The sequence below is a fragment of the Falco peregrinus genome, chromosome Z (assembly GCF_023634155.1).
Source record: "Falco peregrinus isolate bFalPer1 chromosome Z, bFalPer1.pri, whole genome shotgun sequence".
Lineage (NCBI taxonomy): Eukaryota > Metazoa > Chordata > Aves > Falconiformes > Falconidae > Falco > Falco peregrinus.
The window spans coordinates 1659305-1674903 of NC_073739.1; the positions used below are offsets into that span (position 1 = coordinate 1659305).

The window sequence follows — 15599 nt, forward strand, 5'->3', positions numbered from 1 at the left end:
TAGGTCAGCTCTACTAAAGCACAAACCACCACCTCTGAGGACCACGGATTGAGCCAAAAGGCGAATGAACAATTGCCACTAGATGGCAAGACAGCCCTACATTACATTGCTGGGCTGGGTTTGGGCTGGGTTGGGTTTTTTTCCCTTTATATAAGAGCAATATGTAACACTTGTATTTCAAACATGGTGTCGACACATTTTTCCCCTGATGTTCCAACTACATGTGACGATCACAAATCGGTGAATGAAGCAAGCTACTTGAACGATGCCGTTACAATATACATGTACTATTGAAATAAGGTTTAGCAGTAAGCTTTTAACAAATTTGCTGGGGGAAAAAGGAAAGCACTTAAAAGAAAGAGCAATTTTATGTGAAAAGGTATAGTCAGTGCAGAATCTAACTTTTTAAAAAATTACCAAGTGAACTGTCAATCAGCAAACAACCTGCTTCCTCCAAATCTCAGTTGGCACTTGGTGAATTACCTATTCCGCAGTGTCTCTTAGGTGAGTGAGGTACAAACCCCAAGCTGTTGCCTGCCTGGGTGCCTTTAAAAAACAGACAGGTTCCTTATGCAGATGCAGACATGGCAAACTTTTGTCAACCATGTAATAAAAGAGATGAACATAACTATGGTTAGAGTAAATACACATTTTAAAGTTTCCTGTAATTGCAGTGCAAAAGTAAGCGGCTAGGGTCAGATATTCAGCAGTGCTAGCTGCCGCTAACTTGGAGAAATAACATGAATTCCACTGGATGAGAACCTCAGCGCTTCCAAGCAACCTGGTCTACAGAAGGTGTCCCTGCTCACTGCAGGGGGGCTAGACTCAGGTGACCTTAAAGGTCCCTTCCAACCCAAACCATCCTACGCTTCCAATTCTGTGTTTAGGTGTGTTAAAAAAAGAACAGTAACTAAAATGCAAATAAAATAATATGAAAACAATACTTTCATTCTGTTTAAAAATTAAAAACACTTCAAGTGAACACATGCTCTAAAACCTCCCCCTTGCCTCTGTTTATTTGCTTGCTGAAGCTGATACTGGCCACAAAGATCAAATAAGTAGTCTGCAAAAATACAAAGGTAAAGTATATCAAATTTTTTAGCCAGTTGAAAATCAGTGAAGAGATGGATGGAAATGGGCCAGCACTTCACTATCCAAAGAGTAGCGGTTCGCCCCTGAACACAACCCTCACACTTCACATGGGCACACTGGTGTGTGGCCGTGGAACAAAAGCGTATCGGGGCTTCAAAATTCCCATGATGGTATTTCCAAATGTTCATGTCATTAATTTTCTAAATGCATACGGCACCATGATGTGCAAGTATGAAACATGATTTTTTGCCAATCTCACTGTTCTCAAGGAGTGCGGCTAGTACTGAACGCTTTGAAGACCTTGTTCTGCCTGTATCTAAGAGGGCTTTAACAAGCAACACTTCCATACTGCACAGAACCAACTGTGGAGAAAAATGCTGGCTGTCCTCAGGACAGAAACTGGAAGTAAGACTGGATGTGAAAATCTGAGTCTTTAAATTCTTGACCTAACCCTCTTTGTTCAAAAGTGGATTAATTTAACTCACCATAAGTGAGTTTTTTAGAACCTCCTGTAAAGCTTTGCTGATATTATATGCACCCTCTAACAACTAGACACAAAGGTAAATAATTACTACAGTATTATTCAGTGATCTGGCTGCCCTACTATTTATTTCAGTATCAGACAGGACTCCAAAAGCAGGGACAAATACTAGGTCACGTTGACCTCTGTGGATGGCTGTATGAAGAAACTAACAACAGAGTAACTCTGATACTAAAAAATGGCATAGAAAATGTCCTAAATGACTTTTATTTTATTAACGTAGTAGCTAGATGCCTTCCTCACAGGGTAGCTCCATGTATGGGACGTGGTCTAGAGGGGAAAATGGGCAATTGTTGACGTAGTTCAAGACCCAGACTGGAGTTAGATAAGCATTTCAGGAATGTATACAGCCATCTTACCCTTACAGAGTCTAATACCGTTTTACATGAAGAAAGAGAATTGAGATCACTTACCTTGCATTAACCAGGAAAACCATGGGTAACTTAGAAGGAATTGCACATCACTTTTTAGCATCCAGGCTAGGAGTCTGATTCCCAACCATTATCCTTCTCTCAGGCTCCATATTTAAGAAAGCAATTTACCAGAAGCAAGACATCACCCTCACTGAACTGCACTTGACTGGTTATTTCAGCCTGAGACAAAATCAACTCTAAAGCCTGACTAGGTTCTCCTATCTGGAGCTTAAGAGTCCTGCATAACAGGAACTATTGTCTTCGTTCCTTCCGTAGTCCCATACACTCAAGTTTTGCTGCTAGTGAACCAAGAACAGATTCAGTTACTACGTAACCCAGTTTATTTCCAGAGTATCACCTATTCTATGTACTGAAAGAAAATGACACACACACAAAAAACCATCGCTATGAAATTTAAAGTTACATGAAAATACAGGCACACCAGTCGATGAAATTGAGACACATTCTAACTGTACATAAAGCTGTTTTCTTGACTTTTCAAATTTCACCTTTGACACTGTAAACAATTCTCTTTTTTAAAAAATAGTATGATTTAGTTGATGATAATAGTTGTGCACAACTCTACCACCTTCCTTTCACTGTATCACTGTAAGGCATTCTGGCCTGTCAGCACTGTAGTGATCACCATCCATCACCTGAACTGAAGTATAAAAATACAAGTATAGAGAAAGATACAAGGCAAATTCAACTGCTGGCTTCACAGCTCCACCTTTGTGGACTAGACGTAGAATGCCAGAGACTGCTAATTAACATCAGTGCTCGTGGCCTACACATATGTGGAAACCTCATCTCACAAGTGCGGAGTTTTACCAGATACTGTCTGAGAAACTATGCTTCTCCCACAGTATTCTACCTCCATGTACTATACTAGCATACTGGATTGTTTTCTTTTATGAAAAATAAAGTGTATTTATTTTCTTTTATAAAAAATAAAGGTCACAGAAACAATGCTAGTGGTCAGCAGTGCCAATAAATCTGGAACGCAGGTGATGTTTCCTGGTTCCCAGCACGGTCCCCACCTAGGTTGTCACCTTCCCCTGACCTGTCTGATAAGAAGCAATTGCAGCAGCAAGAGCATCCATTTCACTTACATCCCAGTTGGTGGTTAGTGCTGCGTGCCAAAGTGGAGCTGCACTGCAAAGCCAAGAGCCAGGGCTGATGAGAAATGAAATGACTTTAAATCGTCCAGCAATCCTGAGTTAGCCAAGCAGAGCTGGGAGGTAGCTGCTGTCAACAGTTCTAGCTTAGGCCAATCCAAACATTTTGAGAATGTTTGGCATGATAAGGCACCCTTATCATTCCAGGATGATCTTCTAGATACATTTTAGGTTGCAAAAAGCTCAAATATTACAGTGTGTTTGTAGTGCAAAGTCTTAGTGAACTAAATAAAGATATAAGCACTATTCTCCCACTGTTACTATAAGCTTCTGACTCTTAAAAACCAGAAATTTTCACGTTCTTAATCTAGAAGTGGTCTAAATTCCAAACCGTCACTGAAAGAAGACCAGCAGTTCATAGAAAGGCCGAAGTTCGTCAGTATTTGGATCAAGACAGATGAACGTATTTCCTGTGATTTGGTTTATTCTTGTGACCAACTGGGATCAGAGGAACTGCAGAAGAGTATACAGAAAGTCATAAAAAGAAAGCAGCTATGAAGCAAGTGTGATCATGAGTTTCTCTGTCTTGCTTGTCATTTCACCTGCCTTTTATGGCAGCAGATGATGCTCCCCAGTTTTCAAGGTTCATACACATGGCTATGTCTGCCGGTGTTGTTTTCTTGTCCTGAGATAAATTGACATTGGTAAGGTTCAGGTCTGTCTGAAGGTGTTACAGCCACATATTAACTGCTCCTTGACAACACTCACTTCAGCAACACAACGCATTCTCATGGACTGTCTGTACCTATGTGCTTTATACACACCTTGCAGTTTCAGCACACGGGTATGTAATTGACTGGATTCTGGCTTAGCTCCCCTTGCTGGGATTGCTCCCAACCATATCAATGTATCTGCTATCGAACTTGCAGTTGGATTTGCTAACTAGCATGTTATGTCTTTACATATATTCTTAAGCAGATGACTACAGCAAAAACTAATGATCTCCCGGAAAATGTCTGTTCTGTTGACAAGGCCATTCGACTGAGGAAAGCAGATCTCTTATCAGCTAAAACTAACTGTAAGGAACTAAGCTTCAGCACCACCACGTCAGAGCGAGACACGATGGCACAGACCCAGCAGTTTCAAGGAGAACCAAAGGGTGATGTCTGGAGGAGTCCAGACCAAACTGTGCGCTCTGGGAACGCACCTTGCAAAGCTGCAACTCACTGGCCATGCTGTTGAACTGATGGTAGCTCTGATTAATGTCACAAACTGTAACATGGAAAATGGATTTTCCTGTTTATTTTTGATCCCAGGCCTTGCAAAAAAAGCAGGCTGTTGGTGGGGCTTCAAGTAAGAGTGAAGTCAGACACTGACAGACAAGGAAGGTTTACCCATACTTAACTTCCTATCATCTTGTCTTTCTTTTAATTTTAAAGAACTAGAGTGGCTAGAAGTCTTTTCACGCTTCTAAAAACAAAACTCCCACACCCTCCTCATGCAAAAGCTTTAAAATAGCTACTTTCTCCTCTATACTTCACATACTTCTCCTATCTGTGTCCCTTCCCCCTCTTAATTGTCTTCAAACACAATAGAAGAAAGTAAGTTTAAACTTTAATTCCTTTGACATTAGAACTGGAGTGGTCGGCTAAAATAGGAAAAAGTGAAATATTTATACAACATTAAATATTAAGATAAAATTGTTTGTAAAAACATCTACTTAACCAGCTGTTCAAAAAACCGAAAACAGAAATAAAATAATTAATCAGTTCTGCCAGCTCCTGAGGATTTTGTGACTGGCAACAGTAAGATATTTTCTACTTCACATGCCAATTACCTCTTCCTTCACGTATTAAAAGCCACACCTCAGTTTTTGAGTTGATGAAGGAACGAACACACTCATGCCAGGTTCAGGGTTTCCTTATGTAGGTACCAGTACTGCAGATGGCAGTTTTTCCCTCGGTGGGAAGAGGAAGACCATAGAAAGATCGCTGTCACTTACAGACAGTGTAAACAACGACTGCTGATATCCTGCCATTTTTGTACAAACCATCTGGATAAAATAAAAAAGTTCTGTTTTTCCAGATGAAGTATGCTTCTTTTGTCTATGTATCTCAGGGAAGAAAGAGAAAGACACTGGTCTCTGCCTGGATTTCAGTACTTGGTTCTTACAGAATGTCCCATCACAATGTTCGCCACATCACAGTTCTGGAAATACAGGTTGTTTCTTTCACATCGTGAGATCAAGTATGCAAAGTGGAAATCTCTGTTCCTCCTGAAGATCTGTTTCAATGCTAGAGATGCTGCTACTTTTTCCTCCTGCTGCACTGCCGCAGCTTGGCAGTGTGGAGAAGAACAGCCCAGCTTTGGTGAAGGGGAGATGCAAGCTCGCCCACAGGAGCAGTCTCGTCTTGAATTACAACTGTTAGGCTGGCCTTGCACTAAAAGCTGCTGGTTTTCCACCACAGTATTCTGTACTGTTACTGTCCAAACTGCTTACTGGGTAGTGAGTTTCATTTATGACAGAACTTAATAGGAGGAACACACGGTCTAAACCCTTGGCTTGTTTTCCTAGGCATTAGGGCTGGGATATTCAGTGTGCAATGAGATGCTCAGTGGGATATTCTTAATTGCCTAGGTCTAATTCCCACTGAAACCTGAACGCCTTAAAAATCTGGCCTGTGGCTTTACCACAAAGCTAAACATGACCAACAATATTACTTTAAAGTTTCAATGCAATGTGTGTATACCATCACAAGAAATTTTTATAAAATTATGTTCAAGCATTTCCAGTTTCCACTCATTACCTGGCACCACTTCTTATCCTTGAAATTCTGAAATGAGTTGTGCTGTACTATTTCATAAATGAAATATCTGTCAGTCAGAGAGAACCCTTCCTTTCCACCTCTTCATTTTTGCAAAAACATAAACTCTCAAGTATAGCACCATACAGTGAGACAGAGATTAGAACAGGACCTTTTCTACAGACTTGTAAACAGTATTATGGAGGACTTTCTATCCTAAAATTCCTGTAACCGTAATTTTTCTTAATACCTGAAAAAAACCCGGTGGTACAGGACCTACTGGCATGCCATCTCCTGGGGGAATGTTTCCTAGCACTGGACTGGGAGCTGCTGCAGCACTCTGAAAAGAACAAAGGGAGAATAAACCTTTGTCATTGCATGGTAGGCATTAAACTCCAAAAAAAAAACCCCAAACCAAAAAAACCCCCAAAACCTGACAGAAATGCAGAAAGTAATTCTCTGGATATGTCATAATGCCACTGTTCCATCTGAAGGTAAATTAAAATTGTATAGTGTTTAGTCTTCATTTAAACAACTATAATGATTTGTTAAAATAATAAATGCATGTTGAGGGGAAGGATGCTAGAGATTGCATGGATATACAAACATGCATCAATTAGATAAATCTTGACTAGATTTAAAAAAATACTGCATCTGAGTTTGTCTATTTATATACAGATGTGAATGTAACTTGCACACTTTTTATTGTATTATGTGTATAAACACCCTCACACATCCGCAAGGATATACATACAGCATAAAGAATTTATGCATCTTATCAGCAGTTTCCAAGCACTTTAAAGATAATTTCAGCAGACTCTAATATTCTTTCAGAACTACATCAAGCTTCAAAACAGGGTTCTGTTACAAACAGTACAAGAAAGCAAGCTCGTGGTTCTGCTGGTAACGCTTATGATTTTACCAACCCCCAAAACAACCACCGTGACAAATCAGAAGAATTCAAGCTACGTCTTTGGAAGAGAACAGAAGAAATGGATTTCTAAAAAGTGAATCAGAGGATGGAGTTAGTTACCTTTGCAAATCCTTCAGCTGGAAGAAGCAAGGGAAGAATATTGCTTCTGGCAATTTACAAGCAGGAGATCATCACAAAAAGGGAAGCCAAACTGTTATTGTTGTCATGTATTGGAACCTCAATCACTTTTAATTTCTAGCAGTCTTCCTTCCTGCAATATGTTTCTGTAGGGCATAAGGCTGAATCACCTATAAATGCTCACAACCTTCTGCAAAAGTACTCAGGCACACACAATGTACCGAGAGCCACACTTGCAGCCTACTAATGACCTGCCGATATCTGCCCTACCGAATACGAATGGCTTATGTTTATTAACTTATCACTCTCCTGTATGCTCACACTTGATATCCAAAAGATGCAGATCTGGAAACTGCACTTCCAGGTGTTTGGCACACTACCTAGGAAATTAAGAATAATGCTGGGAAGATCTGAAAACTGGCACAAAGAAAGGCTGACCTTTTTAAACCAAGCAGAAAGGAAATATTCAGTTCATGACCACAGATTTTTCAAAGGCTTAAGCTGTGCTGTACAATCAAATTTCTGAACAACTCGCGGTAGCATATTTAGCATCTAGGCTCTGTGTTCCTTCCAAACAAAAGTCTAAAACATATCATCAAAATACAAAGACTGCAGAAAGTGCTGGCCTCAGAACTGAGCACAAGACTTCTGACTCACTAGAAAACACTGTAAAATAAAGGGTCTTGGGCACTATTTATGCAAAGATCTGTTCTGCAGGACCTGTGTTAAATAAAATAGTCTTTAAATGCAATTGATAGAAAAAGCCAGCCAAGTCAGCTGGATATAGCAAACACTGCTGAACCATAATATATTCTTGTGAGAGGCTACCACAAACCAGCCAAACCAATCCCTAAAGCTGCAGCAAATACAGACGGTTCTCCACTAGCCACTGCAATTCTTTGGGCACTGCCTGAAGTTCACGACACCGGAGTACGATGCTGCTTAATGCATGCAAAACCACGCGACTCCCTGGAAGGTCTCAGGTGCTCCCCTCAGGTCTGTCACAGTCTCTTGGCCTCCCAGAGAGGGAAATAAGCAAGTGGTGTGAATGCACAGAAGTAACTCCTGAAGAAGAAAATAATTTTGTTACCCTTTCTTTCTCTTGCATGGCTTCTGTGACTGTCTGCTAATTACTTCCAGATTATCTGCATTTCCAATGCAAAACAGAAGAAAATGTTTTCAGCTTTTTTTTTTTTTTTTTTTTTTTAATCAAAATTGATTTATTTAAACTGAGCATCGGGTAACAATGTCAAGTAAACTCATGAATAGGTGCAAACACAGTTTGAGTGAAGTATGCTGGATCTTATTTCCATAGGTACAGGTTTTCTAGATGAAGAATGACAACAGTAGCATCACTGATGAAGAAAATTAATGATGTTAAAAGCCTGAGCATCTTAAAATGTCCAAAACAGCCTGCACTGCAGTCTCTGACTAAGAAGGAGTAGCCCTTTAAAAGGGCACCAATAACAATGACACTTAATACAGTGTCATCCCTCCTTGCACACTAATTCCTGATTGCCCCTATGCTACCTTAGCTGTGTCCATCTATACTGCCCGTGTAATACGCACTGTAATACGTCCAGTGGAGCTGATGCTACAGAAGAAAGCATCTGAACAGATCATAATAAGTCACTGGGCAAACACATCTCAACAGTATGAATTCAGACAGGCAAAATACTGTTAAGTTGCAAGATCTTGGAAGAGGAGCTAAGCAGCACTTCCTCTGATACATGACCTCAGAAGCCTCCCATTCCAGGTTCCCTCCACTCCTGCTCATATTAATTAAACTATACCAGGCATTAATGCATGTCAGAGTGCCCTAATGCACTCAATGCATCTCAGATATCCTTCTCAACTGCAGCCTCTGCCAGAGCCCCCAAGGTATGAAAGGACGCTTGTAAGAGGAGGAGGAACGACCTCTCAGGATGCAGTGCTCCTGTAGGGATACAGGGATCTGCCCCTGCTGAGTTCATGCCCTGCTGAGCTCAGTTTCCCACACTGAAAATTACTTCAAAAAAGACCAATGGTAAAATATACTCAACCATTTTTAAAAAGAGAGAGAGAGAGAAGGAAATAATGATTATTCTAAAACAGGGGGAAAAAAGGATTAGAATTGTATTTGTTAAGATCTAAGTTAGCCATTAAACCTCCTAACAAGGCTTTGTAAGAAATATACCTAAAGATAACATTTTCATAATTGTCTCAATAGTGGTTTGTGGGATTTTTTAAAAACATGTATTTTCCCCCTTATTTTTAAATCTGACTTAGCCCTGATACCAGAGGAACCCAGCTTTGTTCCTCGTTGAACCTCAAAGATGCGCACAGAGCTCTCCCGGAACGGTGACATGGGCACAGGCAATAGACATAGCAATGAATGACCGTCAGTCCACCTCACACGTGTAATGAAACGCATTGTTTTCAGAGGTGCTGCCGATTCCTGGAAAGGGGATATGGCCCCAAAGTGACCACTTTGTAGGAGGAATAAGTTTTGTGCAACTTTGTTGATGAAGAAGAAAGGAGCCAGATGAAGCCAACACGTGAGGCTGGAGAGCTTCTACAGCCTCCTCAGAAAGCCTGCTGAAGGCTGAAGGACTGAAGTCCCATTCCAGAGAGCTGCCCTGAGGGTGGCCAAAAGATCTGAGCGGTGCTATCAGATGGATATCATTTGTGATGATGAGTGGGGAAGAAAAGCAAGGTCTCGTGGAGGTGATTACACAACAAGTGATCCAGACTGATTTACTCGGTCTTGGTTCTCATGGTTTCTGGAGAAAAAGGTCTCAACCAGAAAGGAACTAGCTCTTTGCTTCAGGCTAGCTACTCAAAATTAAATTCCTTTACTAATGCTGGCCATTTTTTGATTGTGGGCCATGATGTTTCAGGGAAGTGTTCAATGTGTTGATTTTAACTGGCCTAATTATTTCAGACTTGATTACACCATGCAGTTCACAGACATTTGGGCAAAACTCTCTCTGCTCTGTGCTTCTGAGTGGGAAGGGGGACAGAACAATGCAACGTTTTAGTGGCCATAACAGTAGGTCAGGTTTACTGACATTCGAAGTACCTCTTAATAACTGTAAAAATATTGCAGTTACAGGCATTCTGCAATAGTCCAGTCTTAGGTGTTACAGAAACTTCAACCACTATCTTTCATTATGTAATATACTGTTGTGGGTTTTGGGTTTTTTTTTTCTTTTTTCATGTTTGTTTGTTTGGGATTTTCTTCCCTGATGGGCAACAAAGTCCCAAAACCAGAAAGAAATCATTTTGGTGTTTTAGGTATATTACATTTTCTAGTTTGTGCTATCCAATTAATGTTTTAAGAACTTATACCAGGTAGATCAATAAACAAACCTGCAACTGCTGCACTGAAATATTCTTTCTTATTCTATCCTGATGAATTATTCAATTCTTTTTTCACAGTCCCACAGCAAACCATAGCTTCTTTTTGCATGTATTACAAGTTGTTCGTCATTTATACTTCCATTAGTTTGACATTTTAAATACTTGCAATTTGCTTCCTCTGCTCTTCATGAAAAGATGAAATAGGAAAATCTGAACTGCCTAATAATTTTGTACAGTGTTACCTCCTTAAAAACGGAAAACTGTATTTGCTTTTGTAGCTAAAATACTGTATTATGGTAACTCTTTAAAATTATCAATTAAAATAGTGTACTTGAATGAAACTTATTGTGGTCATTCTTTGCTATACCCAAGCTACTCATGACAATGTGAAAATAGATGACCATACTAAAAAAAAATAAAACTAGCCATGATTTAGGCTGGTTTTCACAATAAAGAAATCACAAAGTAAATGAAAAACAAACAAACAAAAAAGGTTATTCCATTAGCACAGTATCTGAAATATAAAAATCCAGAGAGAATTCTCCAACACATGGGTCATTTTTTGAGACTAACACAAGAAGTGGTTTATGATGGAAGCTCATAGAAGAATTCCATTTGCAGTCAAATAATTTTACAAAGAAAGGACTTGGCTTTGTGTACAAAAATCCTCATCCAGCTCATTCACTAACCCAGGCATTTAATTTCAGGTATTTTACTTAGGGCAAGACATCCTTACTTTTAGCCAAAGTAAGAAGTTTATCATGACACTAAAAGGATATTTCTAACTTTTTAGAAGTCTACTTGATGATGGGTAAGAGAAGTTGGACCTCACATATATGAGAGATCCATGGCCATTCTTGGCCACTCAATTCCCTCATCATCCAAGTCTCGTCCATCAACCTCCTCTACATCAGCCCTAAACCTGTTGAGTTAGCTGGACAGTCCTAGTTCCTGCTGAATTACTGGAGGTGGTGGCTACCCACTTCTTCAGCTGCATCAAGCATCAACCTAATCCCTCCTGCTACCAGCTTATTCGGAGGCAGTGTCCTTGTGTTCTGTCTTCTGTGGCAAAGCACGAGCCTTTCACTGGTGTGTTGTGCTGTGAAGACCACACAAGTGAAGTCCCTGCTGACCTGCAGGCAGGGACAAGGTAGTGCCTGCAGATGACACTGAACTACTGGCACCGGTGTCGATGATGCAGGCAAGTTGAAACCCCTGTCTTAGAATTTAATGATGCTAAAATGGCCATGAAAGAGGAAGAGAGAGCAACACTTTATTGACAGCACAGCAACAGTGCCAGGATGAAGGAATGGCATTAATAACTCTGGTTTGGAAGGAAGTGTGGAGATAGACCTAGTAAGGCAGAGAGGCTTGCCCGTGCTGTCAAGTGTGCTAGCCTGAGTCTCTCTCTTGAGAAGAAATTATTTCTATTGGGAGTCTGAAACAGTTAAAAAGTCTTTTTCCCTTCTTAAAGATGTTCCTCTCACTCTGTGCGCAGATGCACTGTGATTTCCCACCCTCCACACCACCTCCCATCATATAGCACAGGCAAGCGACGCGTGCCTGCGAACACTTTACTGTCACCCTGAGTTGTGACCCTTCCACATACTGCTGGGAGCAGCAGCTGGTTGATGCTTCCATGGGTAATTTCCAGGCTGACAGAGCCTCTGAAAGACAGCCCTTCGCCCCTGATATTAGGGTAGAACCTGGAGGGGCACTGCCATGCCTGCCTAGAAGGTTCACACTTCTTTGCTGCACAGCTTGATGCATGGTGGGTGTGCGATGTACCACGAATGCAGCAGTAAAGGCAGGCCAGGGCGAGCACATGGAAGTGAATTAGCAGCATCAGTACCATTACCTGAAAATTTTCATACTGGTAAAATTTTGTAGCGCAAATATGTCTCCAGAGCATTCAAGAAGAACAAAGCTCCAACTGCCCTTGTGAGTCCTACAAGCTGTACAGTCTGAGCAGAAACATCCTACTGCAGAACTGGCTGCAAATTACTGCAACTGCATGTTGGATGCACTGTTTTTCTGGGTTCAAGGTCAGGAAAAGACAACCAAAAACACCCAAGAAATTTTGTGTTTATGCCAGATCTCGGAAGTCGGAAGCCTAAGCAGCACTTGCTGGAAGTACTCTATGGTGCAGGAACTCGTACTTCTCATACTCCTTTTGCTGAAACTCTAATTAAATGATACAACTGAAAGCTTTGCTCTTGATTATTCAAAAATTTTTTATCTGATTTTATGTATCAATCAGTAAAAAACTGCTAACATACTCTGAAATAATGTAAGCAATGCCAGACATACTGTAGCTTCCTTCCTTCTTTCTGAATCCTGCCTCAGAGACAAATTAGGTCATGAGAATTTTGGCAACATTTTAAGAAACAATAACACTTAGATCAGTTTCTCTGAAATACAGGATTTTTTATCATGAGTGGTATTTTCGTAAGACATCTACTACAGAGCAATTCCAAGAAACAGCTGTATTATACATGCAGTATCACTTTACATTTCGTCTAAACCTTAACGTGACTAAGATGTATTCACTCCTCAAGTTCCAAGTACTGAAATACAGATACAACTGGCACTTAATGTGGTGTTAAGGATAATTTTGATCCTGTAATATTTTATCTTATTTTAAATCATTATTTTTAAAAAAATTTAAAATTTATTTTAAAATTAAAATATTAAAAACCAATTATTATTTTATTTTAAAATCACTGAGCTTTCTAACCTAAATGAATTTAATTGTCTTTTTAAAGTTATGGTGTCAGTACTAACAGAATGTATTCATATATTCATATATGCAACCAAAATACGCATTAACCAGACAAAAATATTCTGTCATGGAGTACATGAATACGATCAGTTGAATCAAAACCACTGCAGAAATGTTCAGCATCTCAGGTTAGTTTTGTGTATGTTCACATGACATTAATGCACAGGTAATTTAAACAAACTGAACAGTGAATGCCTGAGGATGGATATGGAGGACAATACAGGGAAACCACAACCGCTGCTGGTACCAAGTTTGAAACACTGATGACAGCAGCATACTGTTGGCAGAAAAAGCAGAAAATGTTTGATTTTTGGTAGATATCTCCTTGAAACCCGTGCTGAAAGCTCACAGTGATGCTAAGCATAAATAAGACTCTGCTAGTCAGTTGATAGCTCTGAGATGAATGTACAACTAAGTTCATATGAAAGTCAAATGTCTTTCCAAATCAGTATTGCTTAATTCATCACACCCAGCGATGCCAATTAAGAAAACTGTAAATAAACCGGAACAGATGACATTGGGGCCATGATGTTTAGCTGTGACCAGTCCCTGATGCACCAAAAGTGCAATACTGAGAGAAAAATAATCCAAAAGCCAACTGTCTATTTTTGTCACCTTCTCATACCCTCCTTTTCCAAGCAATTTTATTAAGTTAAGCACAGTTTTCTGGTTGCTTTCCAATAAAGGCATAGTATATGTAACATACCAAAAAGCTAACAACTTATTACTGACTTGCTGGTTATTATCTTAAAGAACACCTTCTAATTCACAGCATTTCGTGCCTTCTCCAGCTTATTACAAACAAACAAGAAACTAACTGAACAGACACAGCAAAGCAAAATTGTGTATTGTGTTTTATCACATTTTACTGAGTATTTTTGATAAAACTATGTTGTCCTCTTTAGGAGAACACTTTAAAAAACTGTTCTTTCTCTTTTTTTTCCTGAGGATGAAGGATAAATATTCAGTACTACTTTTTCAATTGATGAATTTAGGAAATTACTGAAATCAGGGAATTTAAATTTATTTGTTTGCTTGTTTGTTTTTTTCTGGAGAGAAAAATGATGGATGATTACTATTTCCAACCATATTCATCATAAGTTTAATTTCTGGTCATTGAAAGCTTCAAGTGTCACACATACTGTAGCCAATATTGTAACACCACAAGCAAATTCCCATTTGTAAACACTTTATAGCTTGTAACTTCTGAAGTATTTCTAAGCCATTAGCTAGTTACTGTAACAGTGTTTCATTATTGTTTTACCTACCATAAATCAGAGAAAGAAATATTAAGAGGAACTATGTTGATTAACCTGTAGAAACCTCCTCATTTTCGCCAGGATAGAGCATACTACTCACCACTCTGAACCAAAAAATTAAAAAAAAAATTAAGTAAGCTGTTACAGGGCCTTTGAATGCTCAGCTGTACACAAAAGAACCATAACCCCTAGGCTGAGCAGCCATGGCTTATGTAAAATGAATTTAAGACTTGCCCAAAAGGGTAGACTCATGATACTGTCAGAAACAAGCCATTTGAAAGATCTGGATAGCAAGACCTAATTAATTCTTGGTGTAGTTCCATTGATATCTATTTGTCTAAAACGTTTTTTTTTCCCGTTCTGTATACAGGAAGGCATTCACAGGACAGCAGTAGTCTGAGAAGTGTAACTGTAGGTGGTCATAGTGCTATTCCTTCTAGCTTCTCAGTTTTCCTCAAACTGCAACTCCTTACAGTTTGAGCTGGACTCTGGCACTGTATTTCTGTTCACTCCATCTTATACATTGTTATCAGCGATAAACAATACATCGTTTCATATAATAATAAATTAACAGCCAAGTTGTATATCTGTTATCAGGAAAAAAAAAAAAAAAAAGACAATTATTTTTTTGTGGGGGTGCGGAATTGGTTTGCTCAGTTTACACCAGCAGACCTGTTTGCCCAGCAAAGAGCAAACCTGCTGACAAGGACAGTATGCTCCAGGACTCCATCCGTTCCTCCTTCCCCAAGAAATAATCCTACTCAAAAAACAACCTCACTGTAAGCAAAGCTTCCCCGTATCTGAAGTAGGATTACAGTCTGTTTTACTGTATCCCAGTGCTCAGTCTGGGGGGGTTTCGTTCTACTTAGCTGAGATAGTGAAATTCTATTACAGTACTGAAAAGCAGGTATAAGGTTGGAAGTACACTCTTAAGGGTAGCAGCAATTATTTTTAAGGAATGCTTTGCTATCGATGAATAAAACAATTTCCGACTCTTGCCAAAAGACAGTGTTTCAGTCCTGTCTCTTAGCTGCTGTTTCTTGGATTATTTAGAACACAATTTCTAGTCAAAGATTTCTCTGAAGTATGATTATAAAGGAAAGTTATTTTAAAAAGAACCTTTACTATTCACCGTAGGTAGTAAAAACACTACTATGCATAGGTATCAACAGAATGTTCACTTAAAAAAAAAGTGCG

At 39.5% G+C, this 15599-nt stretch overlaps 1 protein-coding gene across 4 annotated transcripts in view; it reads right to left on the bottom strand.

The window, feature by feature from the left end:
- The window catches only part of SSBP2 (single stranded DNA binding protein 2), a 190660-nt gene that overhangs the window by 60802 nt on the left and 114259 nt on the right, over positions 1-15599 (bottom strand). For 2 of the 4 annotated variants that reach the window (XM_055790187.1, XM_055790188.1), the window contains exon 5: positions 6219-6308. The exons of the other annotated variants lie outside the window; for them this stretch is intronic. In XM_055790187.1, coding sequence (XP_055646162.1) covers positions 6219-6308 — 90 coding nt within the window. The remainder of the gene's footprint in view (positions 1-6218; positions 6309-15599) is intronic. 4 annotated transcript variants of the gene reach the window in all.